A 24,543-nucleotide genomic window follows, 5' to 3' on the forward strand; every position below is an offset into this window, starting at 1 on the left:
CGGTCTGTGGTGGGTTCCCCAGCAGGTCGAGAACTTCGGCGGCGGTGGAGCTTGCTAGTGCTGAGACTATGTGGAGGTACCTTTCTTTATCATCTTGAACCCTGTGAAGGGTGAATTGGGCCTCCGTGTGCGCGAACCAAGCTGGTGCTTGGTGTTCCCAGAAGGTGGGGAGCTTCAAGGACGCGGCGCCGGCCGACATCGGGCTGCTGCTGGTTGCCGTCGGGTCGTTGCTGGCCTCTGTAGGGCTACGTGAGTCAGGGGCTTCGGCCGCCGACATTCGGGGTCACCAATGTGGGAGACTATAGTCTCCCGCGTAAAGAAATAGGCAACACAGCGAGCTGCAAGAAATAGGTCTTTACTCCAACTCTCACAATACAGTACTGAATTCGTAAAGCCCGCGAGCCTGTGATGACTCACGGATTGGTCACCTGCTGGAACCTGATTGGTTTTCCTTCTCTCAGCAGCAGGCAAGTCTGAACATGCCTTATTCCTCTCAGCTTGCAACTGTCTTGCGGGGGGAGGGGAATACAGCAGTTAAAAGGGGATTATACAGGTTTATCTACATACACACAGTGTTTCCCCAGTGTGGCAACCATCTACTTTTGGTCACTATGGGCCTACAGTTCGGAGTGAGATTAGCGAATAAAGAGGGCAGGCTGATTTTTAAGGTTGATAGGCCACAGACTGTGAGTGGCGGCTGGGACCCGCCATATGCTAGCGTGACACTTTCGTGGTGGCATTGGAAGTCCAGGCCCAAGATTACATTAACACAGAGTTCTGGCATCACGAGGAGTTTAAATCCTTGTAGTCCATGCCTTTTACAGTCAGTGTTACCACACAGTAGCCCAAAATGTCCGAAGTGTGGGGCTTAGCAGCCATAGCAATTCTGCTCCGTGTAGGGGTTACCGTTAATGAGTGCCGCCGTACCAGGCTAGGGTGGATAAAACTCTCGGTACTCCCACAGTCAATTAAATATTTCGTTAAATTCCCGTTTACCTGTATGTCCATCATGGATTTTGTCAACGGATGTGGCCTGGATTGATCCACCGTGATCGAAGCCACTGTTGGGCCCTGGGCGGCCGTTGAGTCGGGAAAAGATGGCGGATCCCAAGATGGCGGCCCGCACAGCACGCACGAGGCGGTGACGGAGTTGGAAATCGGATTCCCCCTGCAGACTTTGCTAAAATGCCCCTTTTTCTTACATTTGAAGCATGTAGCGTCCTTCGCTGGGCATCGTTGTCTGGGGTGCTTGGCCTGGCTGCAGAAGTAGCATTTCGGGCCTCAAGACATTGCCGCTGTAGTAGGACTCCTGGGTGAACTTCTGTGTGGGGACTCCGGCGGCGTAGAGCTGGTCTGAGACCTGGATGGGGAAGATGGCTGATTCCAAGATGGCGGCCCCCTCGGCGTGCACGAGGCGGTGAGGGCCGCATGGCCGGAAGAATAAGAGTCAGAGTTTCTCTGGGCCACGTCCAGCGATCGCGCAGTGGCCACTGCCTTTTTTAAGTCCAGGACCTCCTTCTCCAGCAGTCTCTGCCAGATATAATTCGATTTGAGGCCCGTGATGAAGGAATCACGGACCAATTCGTCAGGGTACGCGTTGGCCGTCACGGCCTTGCAGTTACAGTCCCGGATCAGGTCCTTTAGGCCCTGTAAGAAATCGTCCATTGATTCCTCTGGTCGCTGCCTGCGTGTAGCCAGCAGATGTCTGGCGTACACTTCGTTTACCGGCCTCTGGTATTGGGCCTTCAGGATAGTGATGGCCTCCGTGTTTGAAGCATTTGAGCCAGTGTCCAAATTGATTTGATGCTTCAGCAGAATGTGGATCCAAGTCCAGACGCTTTGGTTTTACGAGTCGATCCATCCTAGTATTCTTTAGTGATTAACATTGATGGGCCTTCAATAACCACAAAACTAGAAGTTATAGACTTAAACAAGTTGGCTTTTAATCACTAAGATCAGAGCTAACATCTCAACACGCCGACTGGTTCACAGGAATGAGTCATACAGATCCTGGGATCTTTATGTAAGAGAAGTCAGGGGCGGAGCCAAGAGCCAAGACCTGGAACCTCCCAGGTTAGTCGGGAAAGAGGAAGTGAAACTATACACAGTGGGGGAGGGTAATATACATGAGTGCAAAACGAATACAGGATCAAGACAAACAGATTTCATTACAAGCCTCAACTGTGATAATCTCCATGATCGAATATCCTGCCAATACTCACTGTCTAGGTTCATGACCATTTGGGGTACTGGACAGAGACTAACATCTTTGGAACTGGATGCCAGGAAGTGTAATGGGAGAGAAAAAAAATCGATGAACAATTTTTAAAAAATTATTAAGATAAAGTGAGCAGAACAAGAGACTGAGTGATAAGCTTAACCTCTCACCCAGGTTTGTATGAAAACCATAACCCTCTTGCCAGATAGCCCTTTTGGGCTGTCAATGTAAAAAACAGTTTGGTTGGTGTGATTTTCAAGGAAAGGAAAGGACATTTATACACGACTCAGGACATCCCAAACGCTTCACAGCCAATGAAATACTTTAGAAGAGAAGTCATTGTTACACACAGAAAGCTCCCGCTAACAGCAATGAGATATATGACCAGATAATCTGTTTACAGTGATGTTGGTTCAGGGATAGATATTGGCCAGGACAGCAGGAAAACTCCCATGTTCTTCTTCGAAATAGTGCCATTCCTCGTGGGTTGGCATAGCTCAAGAGGACGAGCACTGAGTGACTGTGTATGGACTGTCTCAGGAGGGCCAGCAGTGAGCGATTGTGCACTGACCATCTCAAGATGACCAGGCACTGCGTGAGTTCTCTGGGATGTAAAGCATATTTTTGTTTTCACTTTGCTCTCCAAGCAAACTGTGTGTATTTGCCTCGTGAATGCTTGAAGTCTTGTTTGGTGCGTTGGTATGTGAACACCAGGTCTGGTTACAGTAGAAGTGTAAAATGCTGGCTTTCTTCAATGGTTACAGCAATGATGATTTTTAAACAATGAAACAAGACTGTAGTTCTGAAACTCTTCCAAACAGAAGTCATTATAAAAGAAACATTTCATCTCAAGTTTGAATCAATTAATAATTGAGATGCTTCACTGACACCGCAGTCCCTCCCCCCATGCAGCGTTGCTGAGGCTTTGCTGAAACACAAACAATTTCCCCCAAAAGCTTTGCTGAAACTCGCCATGGCTGGATTCACTTACCCAGAATGCAGGTGCCATAGACAGGGTCACAGTCAGCCTCGATGCAAGGGCATGGGTGGGCACAGTTGGCTCCATAGTGTCCCGAGGGACAGGTCATGTTGCAGCTGGAAAAGGAAGGGGAGGGGGAAATGGGTTGGAGAGACAGGAGAATTGTTAAAATCTTCAAGCAGCAGTTTTTCAGCAACAACAGGACTCACACCGGCAGGTCGGCCATACTTAAAGATTCACTTTCTGGTCTGTCTGACACAACTGTTTCTGTAGAATCGCCTCCACCTTTCCTTCACTCTCCCAGAGTTGATTTGTTTCCCCTGCTTGCCATCCTTTTTTTGCCGATTAAATAGTTTGTTTTGTTCTATATGGGAGTTTGCTTCTTACCCCAAACACTACAGTTACAGCCCACCGACTGGGGAATGGTGAGAGTTCTGGATAGGTTCAACACACATAAGTTTACAGCAATAAGCCGAATGACATTGGTAATGCTGCCTGCTGAATGCTGTCTGCAGCATGTTGTCAGACACATTGGGTGGGGGTGTAGATTCTGAATCGGGTAAAACGGGTGGCAGCCCGTTTTATATCTCTCCCCATTTTTATTTCCACGCAAATGTAAAACGCACAAAGTCAAGGTTCCCCCCCCCGCCCCACTGTCCAGTAGCAGCTCTAAAATAACCCCCTAATTCTCATTTTCAGAAAGCAGCTCTCAAGTCGGTATTGCAAACTCCGCCTCCCTTTCCTCCCCAGTCTCTCCCACTCTTGCCTTGTGCCTCTGACATGCCCCCACACAGCCTGAACGTGGCACACTCTGACACGTGGTCACGTCAATAGTCCCATTCCCGTTCCAGAGCCCTCAAATGCCCTGCAGCACACTCTGTTACCGCGAATGAAATTCACAAGCGGCAATAGTTTTTCAGGGCACCAGTGCGTGTGGCAGTACCTGGGCTTAAGCGCGCTGTCTGGCAAGTCAGAAGGAAATCAGGACACTCTCCAGCAACTCTCCGAGTAACTCCACTCTGTGCCCAACAGCAGCTGCTCACCATGGACACTTCACAATCGTTCTTTGTAGCCAATTGTTATATGAAAGGCTTCAGTGGGATCATTCCGTTTATCCGGCTGGAAGCCGAATTTCCTCAGAAGCCAAGGAATGCAGCAGCCTTCAGGATGTGGCTGAGGGGAGAGAGATGGGGGTGGGGGGAGCGTTCCAAAACAGCAGATCCATTTAATGTTAAAAATGTCAAAACAAATTCCTGTCAAGAGGATTTTTTCTCTGGAGTTTAGAAAAAGTTTCCATTTTGCATTTTGCAAATCCCCACATAACTGGCCCTTGACCACAAGGCCCTGTAATGGAATTTGTATTTTAGTGTGTGACTGAAAAGCATATAATCCTTTCTCCCCTCCTCCCCCCTAAAAGAAATCACAACTCAGAATGTAGGAGCAGAGCAGGAAGTGGCCAGATTCAGGCAATATTCCAGCTGGATTGTACAGCGCAACATCCGGTCAAAATCTCTTTGAAGACTCAGACAGTTCTCTCATGCCAAAGCTAAATTAGACACATGAGCACAGCTTTTACCCTGCCCCCACTTCCCCCCCCCTGCCCTCGCCCCCAGAGACACGGAGCGGAACAATGTGCTGGCACAGTAACTCCACGCTGCAGCACTTTCTAATATACCTGCAGGCCTGATAGAGAGCCAACTCTAACATAGCAGGCGCTGTTTGTGGCTCCTTCACTAAGCGAAACCACATGAAACACTATAATTCTGCAGCATTACACTACGTCTAATTCAGCACTAAATTGTCAGTTTCACTCGGAGGAATGGCTGGGGTGGGATAAATGCCACACTGGTGCATTCAGGCCTGCTCTTCTGACATCAAGGTTAAGTGTCAGCTTAGCTCAGTGATAGCACTCTCGCCTCTTGAATCAGAAGGTCATGAGTTCAACCTCACTCAAGGACTTCAACACATAATCTAAGCTGAAGCTGACACTTCAGTAATGGTACAGTGCGGCTATTTGCCATGCAATCAAACTCACAGACAGATACATGTATGGTCCAGATCGCGACAGGCCCATTACCATGAGATTATCTATATCCGGACAAAGTCCAACTCCAAGCAAGAGTTCACTACGGGCAGGGGTCAATGTTTCCTGTAAGCTGCGTGGCTGCACAGCGCTCCAGGGAACCCAGCAGACGACTTGCTGGCTTTTCAATGTAATAACCATGTATGTGCGGTATTTTGAATGGCCCACGCGGCCTCTTAAAGGGGCTGCGCAGGGCCAAAAAAAATTACAGGGAACATTAGTGGGGGTAGGAGGCAAAGGCTTCACTGAGACTTTATACAGTTCTGGACCATGTGCTTAGTCACAGGGTGCGAGGCAGGTGGAAGCAAATGATGCTCACACGGTGCCGAGATGGGAAAAGCTAGATTTAACTAAAATGACCTGACTGCCCAGCATCAATGAGTAGCTCATGACTAACACCAACAGCGAGAGCATCCCCTGCTCTTTCTCTCAAACAAAGAAAGACACATATTCACATGCATACTCATCCAAATGCACACATGTCAAGCAGTAAGATGACCACCTGTCTGATTTTGAACACAACACTCCAGCATCAGGGATGGCTGCTGACTATTTTTGATCACTGAAAATTGGACAGAAAAATCTGTCTTTTTGACTGCTACACTAACAATAATGCATTGTGCATCTGCGGGCTGGATCTTTTTGTGTATACATACAACATTTTTTAAATGCCAAGCATCTGTATAGTTTTGGGCTGGGCAAAAGTTGGCAACATATTGAGCCTTAAGCAAGTATCCATTTAAAGCTCTGGTAGGTACAGTGTCTGGTAGACTGGGCTCGTCCAAGGTAAATGGACCACCCAGACTAACCGATTCCAGACATGAAGAGAATTATCACTGGAAAAGCCAGCAGATTTCTGTACAGGAGATGAAGGAAACAATGGAAGAGGGGCAGACACCACCTTCGCTGCTTCAGTTTGGCCATAAACCCTCATGAACCCATTCAGCACAAGGATGCAGTAAAGAAAATGGGCTGGATACTAGCCCCAATCTTACCATTTTGATACTTGTCTTGCTCCTATGCTGAACATCTATCCTGTATGAAGTTGTTACTCACAATGTAAAATATGTCAGGTTCAAGGGTCAGCCTGGCTTTGCTGGTGACACTCTAGCCTGTAAGTCAGCAAGTTGTGGGTTCAAGTCCCACTCCAGGGCATCATAGCCGAGACTCATTCTCCAGTCCAGTACTGAGGGAGTCCTGTATTGATAGAGGTGTTGTCCTTCAGATGAGATATTAAACTGAGGGCCACCTGCCTTTTTAGATGGATGTTAAAGATCCCATGGCACTATTTGAAGAGCAGTAGAGAGTTCTCCTGGTCTCCTGGACTAAGTTCGTCCCTCATTCAACACCACCAAAAATAGACTAACTGGCCATCCATCGCAATGCTGTGCTCAAAATGGGTTCTGTGTTTGCCTCCACTTCCTGCACTTTAATGTATGTGAAACAAAAAGAGAAAGTATTGGAAACACACAGCAAATCAGCCAGCATCTACAAAGAGGAAAGATTGGACAGAGTTTGAAGTGTAATCTTCATCATGTTACACCAAGACATGAACTTACCGTTTCTCTTCACAGAAGCTGAGTTTATTTAAAAATGAATTCTCACTGTCAAAGCTGGCATTTATTGTCCATCTCTAGTTGCCCTGAGAAGGTGGTGATGGGTCTTCCTCTTGAACCGCTAACGGTGTGATACAACTAAATGGCTTGCTAGGCCACATCAGAGGGCAGTTCAGAGTCAACCATGTTGATGTGGGACTGGAGTCACATATAGACCAGACCAGGTAAGGACAGCAGGTTTTCTTCCCTAAAGAACATTCGTTTTTAAGACAATCCAACAGCTTCATGGTTTGCTGTATTTCCAGCACTTGCTGTTTTGTTTTAGATTTCCAGCATTTGTTGGGGTTTTTTCTTTTTCTTTTTCCACTGTATTGGAAGCACTTTGAGAATTTAAGAAATGCGCTGAGGCGATTTAGAAATTCAAGCCTTTCTTTATTCTTGCCAGCGTATATTATCTCCTTGCTGCCCATCCAACAACAACAGTAACTTGCATTTATAGAACGCTGTTAACATAAATGAGATGTCCCGAGGCATTTCACAAATAGACATTGAAAGGGGGAGATTATGAAGGATGACTTAAAGCTTGGTTGAAGGATTTTAAATTTATTGCATTGGGGGTTGGGAACCTGGTGTAAATCAGCGAGGAGGAGGTAATGAGAGACCAGGATTTACTGCAGGACAGGATATGAGTGGCAGATTTATGGACAAGTTGGAGTTTATGGACAGTGCAGGATGGAAGATCAGCAATGAGCGCATTGGAATAGAGTCTGGAGGTGACAAAAGCATGCCAATGATTTCAGTATTGGAGGAGCTAAGGTATGGTTGGAGGCAGGAGATATTGGAGTGGTGGAAGTAAGCAGTCTTGGTGATGGACAGGATGTGAGGTTTGAAGCTCAAGGACAGCAACATTGCAAATGGCCTTTTTGAACCTTAGAATGTCCGCCAGGGAGGGAAACAAATTTGATGTCAATGGACCAGCGTTTGTAGCAGGACAAAAAGCAATGACTTTAGTCTTCCCGATGTGGAGCTGTAGGAAGTTGTGATTTATCCATGACTTGGATAAAGAGTCTGACAAAACAGAGGAAGTCAAAGATCCAAGAGAAATGGTGGTGAGGTAGATCTGAGTATCAATGTACATGTGGAAGCTGACCATCTGTTCATGGACAATGTCCCCGTGTAGGTAGCATTTAGAAAAGTAAAAAGGAGAGAGCTAAGGATAAACCCCCATGGGATCCTGGTGGTGACTCTGCATGGGAGAGGAGATAAGCCATTACTTGAGATGCTTTGGTTGCATTTGGAAAGGTAGCAATAGAATCATGCAAGGGCAACTCCATGCAGCTCAATAACAGAGGGGAGACATTGGAGGAGAATGGTGTGGTCAACCTTATCAAAAGGTGCAGAAACTTAGAGGAGGATGCGGAGGGATAATACACCGTGGTCACAGTCACAAAGGGTATCGTTCATGACTTTGGTTAGGATTATTTTGGTGCTGTGAGAAGGGCTGAAGCTTGATTGGAGGAATTCGAATGGAGAATTGTAGGAGAGAGATGATGACACATTCAAGGACCTTAATGAGGAAAGGGGGGTTGAAGATAAGCAGTAATTGGAGAGGACAGATAGGTCGAGGGTGGGTTTTTCTGAGGCGGGTGGTGATGAAGCTAGATTTAAAGGTGAGCAGGGTATTACCTGAAGAAAGGGAACCATTTTATCCAGTGAATGGCTGAGCCATAAAGACCAGGAAACTCCCGGGCTCCATCCCTGGTCTGTCCTAATCACAGTGTGTGTAGCAGTTGGAGCAGTACAATGAGCCTTGTTATCTATGGGCTAGGAGGAGGGGAAAAAATCAGCCGAGGTTCCTCTCCTGATTACTAGCCAGTGATGCCTACTGGAGATCACTGTGTGGGCATGGGATGAGAACAGCATCAGACTTAGTTGTAATATCCTTCACTTTTGAATAGCCTACCGAAACTCATTGTCACAGTTCACAAGAAGAATGGGCACCTGGGTGAGGTACCAGAAGATGGCTGTCACCCGTACGACCACACCACACCTCTTCAGATACTGGGGAGAAATTTGGAGACATTTTCAAAAAGTCAAAAACAAAACCAGGCCTGCTCCACCCCCTCCACTATAGTTTGCAAGAACTTGGTGCAGTCATTGTCCATCGGCAGGAGGGCTTGATTTTGGCTTGCAAGCTTTTATGGCCCTAGCAGGAGGTCTGTGCAAAAATTGGGGAATGGGGAACAGCGGGGGGGATGGGGGGGGCGGCGCGGGGAAGGGAGGAATCGGAAGGGGAGACACAGTAACTGTTATTGTGCAGATCTGCAGTTGCACTTCCTGCAAAAGAGAGAGAGAAGAAAATCACAGCACTATAAATATCAGCCCACTCTGACCCCTGTGACTCCTGCTTATGTCTGTCCCAGAGGCTCATGGGCAGGAAATGATCAGCAGCCGTTTCCTCAGGTCTAACAGACTAGAGCTCTGAGCTAATCCTGAAGCAGTGTAAAACGGTGATTGTTATTCCGTGATTGTACTCAGCAGCCACTAAATAAGATTCTCATTTACTACAGGATGGGAACATGCTCAGGCACTGCCCCAGGAAAGACTCACTGTTCACTAAGCCGCATAATGTGCAGGTTCTTCCTGTAGCTCTGAGGTGAGCTACAAGTCACAACTGTGCAGATGGATTTAATGAACAAAGCCACTTCTGCCTAACTCTACACCTGCTGCTCAGAAAACAGACAGATACATCCAAGAGTTCTTGTGCGAGCAAAACTCCTGAATCTTGTACTGAAACAAGAGCGGTGACTTCAAAGCTGTTCACTCTGCGGTGCTACACTGCCTCTTACGCACTTTAAACTTTTTAATTTTTCAGTGACTGGGGTAAAAAATCTGCTAGCACTGAACTCTACCCTTAACCCAGGATTGTGCCCACAGGGCACCGCTGCTGCTCACTCCGCTGAACTATCTGAGGTCAGAGGGATGCTCCTTAATGTGCATTTCTATGGCAGTTGCCCACATCACTAGGGGTGTAACTAGGGTGCCCGCCATGCTGGGTAGGCTGAAAAGTCCAGTTGAAGACTGTGTTGTTGGGTAAGTTGGAATGGGGAAGGGGAGGTGGGTTGCTGGGACCCTCCCTGGGCCACCAGAGCCACCTAAGATTTCTTTTTAAATGGAAGCTTCTCTTTGGGGCTTCAGAGGCCCGGACTCGCAACGTGGGCACCACATCAGCCGCTCAGTGGTCTGGTACAAGGAGCAGTCCCGAGCGGCAGGGGCCTGAGACCGGAGGGAGCGGACCTGGAGGGAGCTCAGTGAGAGCGGAGCAGTTCAAAGGAGCAGTCCCGAGCGGCAGGGGCCTGAGACCGGAGGGAGCGGGCCTGGAGGGAGCTCAGTGAGAGCGGAGCAGTTCAAAGGAGCAGTCCCGAGAGGCAGGGGCCTGAGACCGGAGGGAGCGGACCTGGAGGGAGCTCAGTGAGAGCGGAGCAGTTAAAAGGAGCAGTCCCGAGCGGCAGGGGCCTGAGACCGGAGGGAGCGGACCTGGAGGGAGCTCAGTGAGAGTGGAGCAGTTAAAAGGAGCAGTCCCGAGCGGCAGGGGCCTGAGACCGGAGGGAGCGGACCTGGAGGGAGCTCAGTGAGAGCGGAGCAGTTAAAAGGAGCAGTCCCGAGCGGCAGGGGCCTGAGACCGGAGGGAGCGGACCTGGAGGGAGCTCAGTGAGAGCGGAGCAGTTAAAAGGAGCAGCAACAACTCAACAGAGGCAGTTTTTGAAAAAGTGACATCAGAGTAAAAAAAGTGACATCGGCACAAGTAAAGAAGCTGATTGGTGAGTAACTGGTGAGTGTATATTTTTTTAAAGTTTATAAGTTTATTTCTGTTGGGTTAGTTCTTAGTCTATTAAATAGAGGCATGGCAGGGCAGCTCAGTCCCGTGGAGTGCACATCCTGTGCCATGTGGGAAGTCCTGGACGCTTCACGTAGCCTGGACGACCACATGTTCGGAACTTGATGACGGCTGGAGTCACTGCGGTGCATCCGCGAGGCTGAGAGTTACATGGATAGCACGTTTCTAGAGGTGGTCACCCTGCAACGTAAGAGTATGCAGGCTGAGAGGGAATGGGTGACCGCCAGACAGAAGAGGAGGACCAGGCAGGTAGTGCAGGGGTCCCCATAGTGTATCACGCTCTCCAACCAGTATTCTGTTCTGAGTACTGGTGAAGGCGATGGTTCCTCTGGGGAGTGCAGCCAGAGGCAATTCCACGGCACCACGGGTGGCTCAGCTGCACAGGGGGGGGGGAGGAAAAAGAGTGGAAGAGCGATAGTGGTAGGGAATTCGATAGTTAGGGGAGCAGACAGGCGTTTCTGTGGCTGTGATGGTATGTTGCCTCCTTGGTGCAGAGTCAAAGATGTCACTGAGCGGCTGCAGGACACTTGTTGTCCATATCGGTACCAATGACATAGGCATAAAGAGGGATGAGGTCCTGCAGGCAGAGTTTAGGGAGCTAGGAGAGAGATTAAAAAACAGGACCTCAAAGGTAGTAATCTCCGGATTACTCCTGGTGCCATGGAAGGAGTGCAGCGAAGATTCACCAGGCTGATACCTGGGATGGCAGGAATGACGTATGAGGAGAGATTGTGTCGATTGGGCTTATACTCACTGGAGTTTAGAAGATTGAGAGGGGATCTCATCGAAACCTATAAAATTCTGTCAGGCCTGGACAGACTAGATGCTGGAAGGATGTTCCCGATGGTCGGGGAGTCCAGAACCAGGGGTCATAGTCTAAGGATAAGGGGTAGGACATTTAGGACTGAAATGAGGAGGAATTTCTTCACCCAGAGAGTGGTGAACCTGTGGAATTCTCTGCCACAGAGGGCGGTGGAGGCCAGTTCATTAAATATATTCAAGAAAGAGTTGGATGTATTTCTTAAGGCTAAAGGGATCAAGGGATATGGGGAGAAGGCAGGGACAGGGTACTGAATTTCAATGATCAGCCATGATCTCATTGAATGGCGGAGCAGGCTCGAAGGGCCAAATGGCCTACTCCTGCTCCTATCTTCTATGTTTCTATGTTTCTAGTGAGTACAGGAATAGGAGGATAGAGCAGATGAATGCGTGGCTGGAGAGATGGTGCAGGAGGGAGGGCTTTAGATTCTTGGAACCATTTCTGGGGAAGGTGGGACCTGTACAAACCGGACGGGTTACACCTCAACAGAGCCGAGACCAATATTCTCGCGGGGAGGTTTGTTAGTGCTGTTGGGGAGGGTTTAAACTAGCTTAGCAGGGGGATGGGCACTAGCATATAGGAGTAGAAAAGAGGAATAAGGTGCATAAAATAGTGAGTGTGTTGGATAGTACTAGAGAAGAAAGTACTAGAGGCGGTAGTAGTACCATATTAGATAGGAGCAGACTAAGAAAGACTACGAAAAATTCAAAAATGGGTTTAGACTGCATGTATGTAAACGCACAAAGCATGGTGAATAAGGTTGGTGAGCTCCAAGCACAATTAGCCATGTGGCAATATGATGTTGTGGCAATAACAGAAACGTGGCTTAAAAACGGTGAGGACTGGGCACTTAATATTCAAGGGTACAAGGTATTCAGAAAAGATAAGGAAGGAAAAAAGGGAGGAGGGGTGGCAGTGCTGATTAAGGAAGACATTGTAATGTTGGAAAGGGAGGATGTTCTTGAGGGGACAAGGACAGAATCCATTTGGTTAGAGTTGAGGAGCAAAAAGGGTATGATCACGCTATTGAACATAAGAAATAGGAACAGGAGTAGGCTTTTCGGCCCTTCGAGCCTGCTCCGCCATTCAATGAGATCATGGCTGATCTTCTGCCTCAATTGCATTCACCGGCCTTATCGCCATATCCCTTGATGCCCTTACTAGTCAGAAATCTATCGATTTCTGTTTTGAATATACCCAATGACTGAGCCTCCACAGCCCTCTGGGGTAGAGAATTCCAAAGATTCACCACCCTCTGTGTGAAGAAATTTCTTCTCATCTCAGTCTTGAATGGCCTACCCTTTATCCTGAGGCTGTGGCCTCTGGTTCTAGACTCCCCAGCCAAGGGAAACATTCTCCCAGCATCCACTCTATCAAGCCCTGTAATAATTTTGTATGCTTCAATGAGATCCCCTCTCATTCTTCTGAGTTCAACAGCATACAGGCCTAGTTTACTCAATCTTTTGACATACGACAGTCCCGCCATCCCAGGAATCAATCTCGTGAACCTTCGTTGCACTCCCTCTATGGCAAGTATATCCTTCCTTAGGTAAGGAGACCAAAATTGTACACAATACTCCGGGTGTGGTCTGACCAAGGCCCTATATAATTGGCGTAAGACTTCTTTACTCCTGTACTCAAATCCTCTTGTAATGAAATAACAACAGAAAATGCTGGAAATACTCAGCAGGCCAGGCAGCATCCATGGAGAGAGAAACAGAGTTAACGTTTCAGGTCTGGGACCCTTCATCAGAACTGGAAAAAGCTGGAGATGTAACAGATAGTAAGCAGGTGCAGAGACGGGGGGGGGGGGGGGTTAGGAGGGGAGGAAGGAATTGAAAGAACATCCTGTAATTTTGTAAGAGGCAGGAAAGATAAAATGTTGCTAAATGGAGTGGCAAAAATCATACTGCATGAAAAATGGGGGCAGGGATAATTATCTGAAATTGTTGAACTCGATGTTGAGTCCGGCAGACTGTAAAGTGCCCAATCGAAAGATGAGGTGCTGTTCCTCGAGCTTACGTTGCGCTTCATTGGAACAATGTAATAGGCCGAGGACAGAGAGATCAGAGTGGGACGCAGGGTCACCCTTATGAACTGAACAGAGGTGTTCCGCAAAGCGGTCGCCCAATCTGCGTTTGGTCTCCCTAATGTAGAGGAGACCTCATCGTGAGCAGCGAATGCTGTATATTAAATTGCAAGAAGTACAAGTAAATCGCTGTTTCACCTGGAAGGGGTGTTTGGGGCCCTGGACAGTGGGAAGGGAGGAGGTAAAAGGGCATGTGTTGCATCTCCTGCGCTTGCACGGGAAGGTGCCAGGTGAAGGAGAAGGGCTGTTGGGGGTGATTGAGGAGTGGACCAGGGTGTTGCGGGGGGAGCGGTCCCTTCGGAATGCTGAAAGGGGAGGTGAGGGGAAGATGTGTTTGGTGGTGGGATCATGTTGGAGGTGGTGGAAATGGTGGAGGATGATCCGTTGAATGTGGAGGCTGGTGGGGTGAAAGGTGAGGACAAGGGTAGCCCTATCGTGGTTCTGGGAGGGAGGGGAGCATACCATTTGCCTTCCTTATGGCTTGCTGCACCTGCACATTCACTTTCAGTGACTCATGTACAAGGACACCCAGGTCCCTTTGAGCATCTGCATTCCCCAATCTTTCACCATTTAGGAAATACTCTGCCTTTCTATTTTTCTACCAAAGTGGATAACTTCACATTTATCCACATTATAATCCATCTGCCATGTTCTCGCCCACTCACTGAGCCTGTCGCGATCCCCTTGAAGCCTCTTCACATCCTCTTCGCAACTGACACTGCAACCTAGCTTTGTGTCATCAGCAAATTTGGAAATGTTATATTTAGTCCCCTCATCCAAATCATTGATATTGATTGTGAGTAGCTGGGGCCCAAGCACCGATCCTTGCGGTACCCCACTAGTCACAGCCTGCCATCCTGAAAAAGACTCATTTTTCCCTACTCTTTGTTTTCTGTCTGTTAACCAATTCTCAATCCATGCTAATATATTACCCCCAATTCCACGTGCCCTAATTTTGTTCGCCAACGTCTTGTGTGGGACCTTATCGAAGGCCTTCTGAAAATCCAAATACACCACATCTACCAGTTCCCCTTTGTCTACTTCACTAGTTACATCCTCAAAGAACTCCTATAGGTTTGTCAAACAGGACTTCCCTTTCATAAATCAATGTTGACTCTGACCAATATTACTATTAGTTTCTAAGTGCCCAGTTATTGCATCCTTTATAATAGATTCCAGCATTTTCCCAACTACTGATGTGAGGCTAACAGGTCTGTAGATCCCCGTTTTCTCTCTCCCTCCTTTCTTAAATACCGGGGTTACATTTGTTATCCTCCAATCTGCAGGGACCGTTCCAGAATCTATAGAATTTTAGATGACAACCAATGCGTCCACTATCCCAATGGTCACCTTTTTCAAAATCCTAGGCTGTAGGTCATCTGGTCCTTGAGATTTATTGACTTTTAGTCCCATTAATTTTGCTAGTACTGTTGTTTTACTAATAATAATTTCTTTAAGTTCCTCATTCTCGCCATGCCCTTGGTTTTCTTATATTTCTGGGAGGCTTTTTGTGTCTTCCTCCGTGAAGACGGAAACAAAGTATTTATTTAATTTCTCTGCCATTTCCTCATTCCCCATTATAAATTCTCCCGTCTGACTGTAAAGGACCTACATTTACCTTTGCCCGTCTTTTCCTTTTCACATATCTATAGAAGCTTTAACAATCCATTTTTATATTTTTCGCTAGTTTGTGCTCATATTCCATTTTCCCTTTCTTTATCAATTTTTTGGTCCTCCTTTGCTGATTTCTAAAAAGATCCCAATCCTCAGGCTGACTGCTTTTTCTGGCAATTTTATAGGCTTCCTCCTTTGACTTAATACTAGCTTTAATTTCTTTTGTTAGCCATGGTTGGATCACTTTTCCTTTTGGGTTTTTGTGCCCTAGAGAAATATATGTTTGTTGCAAATTATGCATTATTTCCTTGAATGTTGGGGGTATTCTATGGGCCTCCAAATAGTGAGAGGGCGGTAGAGGAGCAAATCTGCAGGGAAATCACAGAGATATGCAAGAGCTATAGAGTGGTGATATTGGGGGACTTTAATTACCCAAATATTGATTGGGATAATGCTAGGGTAAAGGGAAAGGAGGAGGAGGAATTTCTGAAATGTGTTCAGGAGAATTTCCTTGACCAATATGTTCTTGGCCCAACTAGGAAGGAGGCATTGCTGGATCTGGTACTGGGGAATGAGGTGGGCCAGGTCGACCAAGTGTCTGTGGGAGAACGCTTGGGTAGGAGCGATCATCGTATCATAAGATTTAGATTAGCAATGGAGAGGAGCAAGGAACAATCTAGAATGGAACTTCTAAACTGAAATAGGGCTAACTTCAATGGGATGTGAAAGGATCTAGCCAGGGTAAAATGGAACCAAAGGCTGACAGGAAAAACTGTAATGGAACAATGGGTGATCTTTAAGGAGGAGATGTTCCAAGTACAGGCTAGGTACATTCCAACAAGAGGGAAGGGTAAGGGAACCAAAGCAAGGGCTCTTTGGACGAAAAGGGAGATAGAGAAGATGATGAAACAAAAAAGGAGGGTGTATGATGCATGTCAGGTGAATTCTTCAAGGGAGAACCAGACCAAATACAATAAGTTGAGAGGGAATGTGAAGATGAAAATAAGATTGGCAAAGAGAGAATATGAGAGTAGAATGGCGATTAAAATAGAAGAGAACCCAAAAATCTTCTACCAGCATGTAAACAGTAAGCGGGTAGTAAGAGGCGGGGTGGAGCCTATTAAAGACAAAGAAAGTGATATATGCTTAGAGGCGCAGGGCAAGGCTAGGATACTTAATGAGTACTTTGTATCGGTGTTTGTGAAATAAAGAAGTGTCTGTATTCAAAATGTACATGTTTGGTCTTTACACTCATTGTTGCCTTGACCGGCTTAGGGGTTGCGGGATGGTTTCATTCAGGTTGTTAGAATGGCAGAAGCCATTCCTCAGAGGGGGCCTAGAAGCGACTTGCTATGAGCCTTTGACGGACGGCGCTTCCACTTTGTGCCTCCCTCCCGCCTTGGTGCTGCTGATGATCATCCTCTTCATCTTCCTCCTCCTCCTCCTCCTCCTCCTCCTCTGCTGGTGCTCCAATGTCTGCTGGCATTGGCTGGGTCCTGAGGATTGCCAGGTTATGCAGCATGCAGCACACAACAATGAAGTGGGAGACTCACTCAGGCGAGTACTGCAGGGCTCCTCCAGAATGGTCCAGACAGCGGAACCGTTGCTTGAGCACGCCGATTGTGTGCGCAACGATGTTCCTGGTAGCTTGATGGCTCTCATTGTATCGTAGCTCGGCAGGGGTGCTGGGCGAACGGAGCGGTGTCATCAGCCAGGTGCACAGAGGATATCCCTTGTCCCCGAGAAGCCAACCTCCTGGGTGATGCGGTGCCTGGAAAAGGTCTGCCACAGAAGTCTGGCGCAGGATGAAGGCATCGTGGCTGCTGCCTGGAAAGTGGGCATTGACAGCGAGTATCAGCTGTCTGTGGTCACAGACCAACTGGACGTTTAAGGAATGGAAGCCCTTCCGGTTGCGGAAATCCTCGGCATTCTCTTGTGGCACGCGCAAAGCCACATGTGTGCAGTCAATGGCACCCTGCACCATGGGGAAGCCCGCTATCCTAGCAAAGCCCGTTGCGCGTTCTTGCTGCTTGTCAGGGGTCCTTTTAAAGAGGGCATTTGTTACGATGGATGCAGCAATGCACTGCGAACTGGGAGATATTGGCGATGTCCCCAGTAGCTGATTGAAATGAGCCGGTGGCATAAAAGTTGAGAGCCACTGTTATCTTCACTGCCACTGACAGAGATGTCCTGCTCCTCAGTTGAGGCTGCAGATCTGGCTGAAGCAGGTGGCACAGCTCAGTGACCACCTCCTTGCTGAATCGCAGCCTTCGCAAACACTGCTCCTCAGACATATTAATGTAGGAGAACTGTTGGCAAAAATCCCAGGGAGGGTAAGGTCTCCTGTACCGAGGCCTGTTGGCCCTCCTCCGTCTGGCCATGATTGCTACTCTCTCTCTGCGTCTCTGTGCCCTCCGAATGTGATGGAGAAGGACAACGTTCCCAATCATTGCAGCCCCCATAGTATCTGGCCAATCAAAGTTATGAAGGTCAAAAAGCAAAGTACCTGCAAAGTTATGGTCAGAAGCCAAAACTACCTCAGACAGCATTGACTCAATGCAGAAGTCTCTCTTTCTCTCTTTGTCTCTTGCAAATCTCTCTCTCTCTCTCAGAATGAGTGGTGCAAAAATGGCTACCACACAAAAGCCAGGAAGAGGCCCCCTTCAAATAGCACCCCCCCAGCCCCACAGCGACTGGGATGCATTCCAATCAACCTGTCGTTGGTAGCGCCAGGCGGAAAGGAGGGGGGCGCCACTGAATTTCCGGTCTGGGGCACCCCAAGGGCGTTGCACTCTCGAATGACGTCAACATCTGCGTGCGCTGGAGATCGGGCGGTATTGTTTAGCGCCATTGCAAAATGTCCGGTCAATTTCGCGAGAGGCGCAGATATCGCCGCGCCCGGGCGCTAGTTGGTTTGTGCCCCACTTAGCGCCCTCTTAAGGTGCTAACGGGTGGCGCAACCAACTGAATTTTTCCCCCTATGACTGTTGATATTCTACTCGGCCTCTGAGAGGCCAGGGATGTGGGAGCTCATGATGTAGCAGCAGGTTTCACTGTGATACACTGACATCTATTCTGAGCTATCTAGAGGCACAGAGGGAGATGAGGCCTACTTGAAAATGACCGCAGATCCCATGAGAGGTTGTGCAAGTTAAGTAAAGTCACAGAAGTCAATGATGCAAAGGTAGAAAGAGCTAAGAAAAGGCGAGGTCTAAAAATCAATTGGAGTCATATCTGAAAAACCGGAACGAGTTAGCTGGCCTCGTATTATAAAATGATTCAAATGGCTGTTGTTTTTGACTTGCTGCTGTTTCTACTGTTAGTCGTCAGTGAAAGCAGAAGTAAACCTTTCACTTATGCAACAAGCAGGCCAACATCTGGAAATACTTTACTCCCAACCCAGTCATCTATAGCATGTGTACCCAAGCCCCTCGAAGGCTAATATTATTCAGTGTGGAAAAGGTTTGTCCGGCTTTCTCTAATGTCTGCAAACCTGTGATCTACTCACCAACCAATTTTAGTGTTCAATGTCACATTAAGGCAGGGAGCAGCAGCGATCTTACAGCATTGATACATCAATCTCAAAACTTTAATTTAAATTAATTTTTCTCTTCATCCTCTTTGAGTTAAATGTCTTCCACTGCCCAGAGGGCAATCAGCCACCTTTCACAACTGCAGGCATCTGAGGCCTACAACAGTGACATTCCTCCCTCCCATTAAGGGATGCCAACCCTGCAGGATTGTCCTGAAGTCTAACTCAATGCAGCCCAGGAACTGAATCTGGGAGTGTCTTGGTCTGGAATGGTTTAGTACCACGCTGGGTGGTCCATTTACCTTGAACAAGCCTTAAGTAAGCCAAGAATAGGTACACAGAAAACAATCCTTTAACTTCCAGAAAGACACATATATAGCACAAATCTCTATTTTTTTTAGATATTAGTCTTTTCCCTCCATAAAACAGAAGTTGTGATCGTGCCATCTACAATCTGACAAGTAAGTCCTGGGACACCAATGTACAAATGTGCAATTGGTTAACGCCTCGGCAAAAACAGCATTGAGCACTCATATGTTGGTATCTCATGGAGGAATATCAAGGCTTTGAATGTTTACTACAGCATCCGCCTCCAATGCCTACCATCCGTCGTCCAGCTGGATATGACTGCACTCGCCTAGTTCCATTCTTATTCTTATCTATCCAGTTGTAGCCAGAGAATCAATTGCAATGGCTTCTCTTCCCGCTCCTGCACCGTTACCTCTGGAGTCCACCAAAGATCTATCCTTGACCCCCCTCCTTATTTTTCATCTACATGTTGCCCCTCAGCGATATCACCCGAAAACACATCAGGTTCCACATGTACGTTGACGACACCCAGCTCTACATCAACACTACCTCTCAGCCATGCCTCAGTTGGTAGCACTCTCGCCAGGCAGTTGTGGGTTCAAGTCCCACTCCAGAAACTTGAGCACAAAAATCTAGGCTGACACTCCCGTGAAGTACTGGGGGAGTGCTGCATTGTCAGAGCTGCCGTCTTTCGGATGAGACGTTAAACCGAGTCGCTGTCTGCTCCCTCAGGTGGACGTAAAAGATCCCATGGCACTCTATCAGGCGTTATCCCCGATGTCATTGCTGTTTGTGGGAGCTAGCTGCGTGCAAATTGGCTGCCGTGTTTCCTACATTACAACAGTGACTACACTTCAAAAGTATTTAATTGGCTGTAGACCGCTTTGGGACGTCCAGAGGTCGTGAAAGGCGCAATATAAATGCAAGGCCTAAAAATTCGGTTGTTTTGTGCCTCCCGTTGGTGCCCTAAGAGGGCGTTAATGGGGCGCAAAACAACCAGCGCCTGGGTGCGGCGCCGCTAATGCCTCCCGCGAAATTCAGCGGGAGGTTAGCGGCAGCAGTAACTGTTAACGCCCTGTGGCGCTGCGCCACCGGCGATGATATCATTGCCGTGCGCAGAGCCCCACTCGCGCCCCGGCTGCAATCTTCGGTAGCGCCCCCTGACTTACTGCTGGATGCTATGTCTGACAGTGTCAGGGGAGCCTACCTGCGGCCGGGGCGGCGCAAATTAAAGGGGAGGTGCCGGGCGGCCATTTTTGTTGTTGGCCGCCTGCCAGCACCTGCCCCCTCTGCAACCCCCTCCGCAGAGTGCCGGCTGCGCTTTGTGAGCCCGGCACTTCTCTTGCGTGCCGGGCTCTTTTGCCGGCACTCCGATCCCTGGTGGCCCAGCTGGGCCCTGGGTCGTGCTGCACTAGGCCCCTCCCCTTTTAAGAAGGGGAGGAAGGCCTGCGGTACCGCCGCGATATTCACTCGCAGCACCCCAAGAGGGAGGCGGGGCGCTTTGAGTAGCACCCCACTTCCCTCTTGGGGTGCTACCGGTGAATTTTGGTCGCAGGGGCGCTAATTTTTTCGGGGCGCTATTTTTTTCCCCCCAAGTCTTTCTTTTATTTTCAACCCCCTCCACTGTCTTAAAATGCCAGACTGCTTGTCCAACATCCAGTAATGGATGAGCAGAAATTTCCTCCAACAAAATATTGGGAAGACCAAAGTCATTGCCTTCGGTCCCCACCACAAGCTCCGTTCCCTAGTCACTGACTCCACCCCTGTCCCTGGTAACTGTCTGAGGCCGAACCAGACTGTTCGTAACCTTGGTGTTCTATTTGACCCCAAGATGAGCTTCAGACCACATAGCCGCTCCATAACTAAGACTGCCTACTTCCACCTCCGGAACATCGCCCGACTCTGCCCTTGTATCAGCTTATCTGCTCTGAAACCCTCATCCAAGCCTTTCTTACTTCTAGACTTGACTATTCCAATGCACTCCTGGCCGGCCTCCCAACTTCCACCCTCTGTAAACATGAGGTCATCCAAAACTCTGCTGCCCGTGTCCTAACTCGCACCAAGTCCCGTTCACCCATCACCCCTGTACTTGCTGACCTACATTGACTCCCAGTTGAACAACACCTCAATTTTACAATTCTCATTCTTATTTTCATATCCCTTCATGGCCTCTCCCCTCCCTATCTCTGTAACCTCCTCCAGCCCTACAACTCTCCGAGATATCTGCGCTCCTCCAACTCTGGCCTCTTGCGCATCCCCTTCAGCTGCTGAGGTCCTAAGCTCTGGAATTCCCTCCCTAAACTTCTCCACCTCTCAACCTCTCTTTTCTCCTTTAAGACGCTCCTTAAAACCTACCTCTTTGACCAAGCATTTGGTCATCTGTTTTAATATCTCCTTATGTTGCTCAGTGTCAAATTGTGTTTGATAACGCTCCTGTGAAGTGCCTTGGAATGATTTACTACGTTAAAGGCGCTATATATTAATGCAAGGTGTTGTTGTTGCTGTTGCTGTTTTTGTTTATATGTATGTGTGGACCACATGTTTATATTTTGTGTGGTTACACATCATTGAGCTCACACTGTATCATTATGGAGTGTTGTCCTCTGCTCTCCAGTACTTACAAGGGGCCGTGGAAGCCTTTGTTGCAGACACATTCTCCAGTCGCAAAATGACAGAACCCATTGAAGCAATCTGTGCAGACTGAGTTGCAGTTCTCACCATAGGTACCATTCTGGCATTTTAAATCACACCTGTTACACAAAGACAGAAATCATCATTGAAGCAAGGAACTACAATGAAAAGTACATAAAGTGCTCTCTGGGGATGTTACATCAGTCACAGTAGACAGTATCAACCTCCAGACTATACACAATCACCAAAATTATCAAACATCTCCTTCAATAACTACCTGATTTGCATTACAGCTGATGGTATTGAGTCATATCAGTACATGTTTGTACTCCTGTAAGGATGTGACAATAACACAGCAAGTAATACAAACTTATATCTGAAGTAAGCCTACAGTTTTGAGTGAACAACTTGCACTTTTATGGTGCCTTTATCATTGCAAAGCATCCCAAGGCATTTTACATTGGGGACGGGGAGATGGAAGTAATACCAAGCAGGAATGCGGAGAAGAGTAATGGGAGGTGGCTAGCGGCATTGCCAAAGCAATAGGCTTTGAGGAAGCTTTTGAAGATGAGGAGAGATAGAGCAAAGCGGACTGATTTTAGAAAAGAATTTCAGGATGCAGGGGCATGATGGCTGAAGGAGTGAAGTCAGGCCATGCTCATGACAGACAGTAGCTAAAGTCAGAAGAATGCACGGTGTAGGCTGGGATGTAGGGTTGGAGGAGGTTGTTGAAGTGGATGAAGCGAGGCCACAGAGGAATTTGTGAACAAGGAGGAGGATTTTAGAAATTGATGCTTTGGGATACAGAGAGCCAGTGTGAACAGACAGCCAGTAAGAGACGTAGAATCAGTAGAGCTTAGTGATGACAGAATAAATGAGCGGATGTTAGAATGCAATAGGATACAGGCAGCAGAGTTTTGGATGAGTTGGGGATATGACTGGAGAGTTTTGCAATGTAAGTAACTAGCTTCAAGCATGTTTCCACTTGTTCTGAGCATGCTAGGGTTTTCTATATCTGTTGAAGTGATAAATCATGATATCTAACTCTCCAATAGCTTATTGAGTTTATCCATTGACTAGCTAAGCAATGCAGAGCAGAAAGTTTCCAGATTGTATCCCCGTCTGCACTTAAGTTAGTTGAGTTCAGTTGGTAGGCTTGCTACAATTGGACTCAGTACTCTTTGGTTAGAGAGAGGAAACTGGCCAAGGTCTCCCACTCATAGCCACTATCCAGTGGCCCCTGTGTATATAGATGTCAGGAAGGACAGGATCAGGCTCGCTGTGATGGCTCCATCTTTGAGTAGCATGGGGACACTCACTTTTGACTCAGTCCTGAAGAATTGTTACTTGTACGAGGTACTGGAGGGTGATTGTTCCTATGGAAACATACTCCAGCAAACAGCCAATGCCTTCAGGAGAAACAAACTAACAGAGAAAACTGGTGGAATTCAAGGTTGACAAGAAATTCACTCTCAACCCTCAGCTTGACAAAGCAATGAACAGCCAAAGCAAATACTTACCGAGCCCCAATCCATCCAGGATTGCAGTGCAGGCATTTGCCATTGCTATGGTTACAAGCATGTCCATCTTTGCAACGGGGACATTGTTCTCCACAACCTTCCCCATAGAAGCCTGCAGAGCATATCTTATCACATCTGGTTCCATTCCATCCAGGCTCACAGGCTAGACATCGACCATCAGCAATCGTACAGGGCTGGAGATTCTTACACTGGCCACACCTAATGTTACAGAAAAGGAAAAGTCTCAGATTTGTGAAGTAAAACATAGATTTTATTATCTCTCGAGCCTAGAAATGACTTTGGTGTCATCAGCGGATGTATGCTTAATCATTCTTTGGCATTTCTTAGTCTGCTATTTTAGCATAGACACTAGCCAATTTATTTTAAATGGGCTAAAGCGTTTGCTAAAATAGTCATTTCTAGGCGTCTATTTTCAGTCCTTTTTCCTTCCATGTAGGAAACCTGTCATCCTTTCCTGCTAACACCAATAAGGAGGACTATGTTGCGAGGTGGCCCTGCATCCAGTACTTTCAGTTTCCAGTCTTCTGTCAGCTGACATTGTTGTATCATCTGGGCTCCAATTTTCTTAATTCATGCATCTGAAATAGGACAGTGTATTCATTATGAAATATGGCAGAGTTTGAAGCATCAAATTATGTTAATAATGTGGTTAAATCTAAACTGTAAATTTAAAAATATTGCCACTGGTCACCCTCTGGTACCGCGCTCCAGTGGACATTCTACAGCTACCTGTTATGTCATTGGATTGTGGGGTTTTCTGGGACGAAGTAAGAAGAACCCCAGCCCTTAGTGGCATGTCTACCCTTTCAGATCCCATAAGTGAGACAAACTGATTGTATCTCAGAGTATTGCAGACCCATCTGGTTCAAGTATCTGGTTACCATGTCTTCCATAGAGGATTGAGTCTGTATCTTCTTCTTCTTCTTCTTCGGCAGTCCCTCGGAACTGAGGATGACTTGCTTCCACATTAAAAATGAGCTCGCAGGTGGCTGATTAGTCCAATGCGGGACCTAGAGTCTCTGTCACAGGTGGGGCAGACGGTGGTTGAAGGGGCGGGTGGGCGGGGTGCTTGGGTTGACGTGCGCTCATTGCGCTGCTTGCGCTTGGCTTTCGCTTGCTCCTGGCGAAGAGACTCGAGGTGTTCGGCACCTTCCCGGATGCTTCTCCTCCACTTTGTGCGGTCTTGGGCCAGGGATTTCCAGGTGTCGGTGGGGATGTTGCACTTTTTCAAGGAGGCTTTGAGGGTGTCCTTGAAGCGTTTCCTCTGCCCACC

At 47.6% G+C, this 24,543-nt stretch overlaps 1 protein-coding gene across 1 annotated transcript in view; it reads right to left on the reverse strand.

Moving 5' to 3' along the window:
• The window catches only part of scarf2 (scavenger receptor class F, member 2), a 199,744-nt gene that overhangs the window by 65,967 nt on the left and 109,234 nt on the right, over positions 1–24,543 (reverse strand). Inside the window, exons 5-7 of the mRNA XM_085961481.1 lie at positions 23,250–23,468; positions 21,720–21,848; positions 3,210–3,313 (exon numbers count right to left, since the gene is read on the reverse strand). Coding sequence (XP_085817607.1) covers positions 3,210–3,313; positions 21,720–21,848; positions 23,250–23,468 — 452 coding nt within the window. The remainder of the gene's footprint in view (positions 1–3,209; positions 3,314–21,719; positions 21,849–23,249; positions 23,469–24,543) is intronic.

The sequence above is a fragment of the Somniosus microcephalus genome, chromosome 19 (assembly GCF_052327205.1).
Source record: "Somniosus microcephalus isolate GS21.2 chromosome 19, FLI_Smic_1.0, whole genome shotgun sequence".
Taxonomy (NCBI): domain Eukaryota; kingdom Metazoa; phylum Chordata; class Chondrichthyes; order Squaliformes; family Somniosidae; genus Somniosus; species Somniosus microcephalus.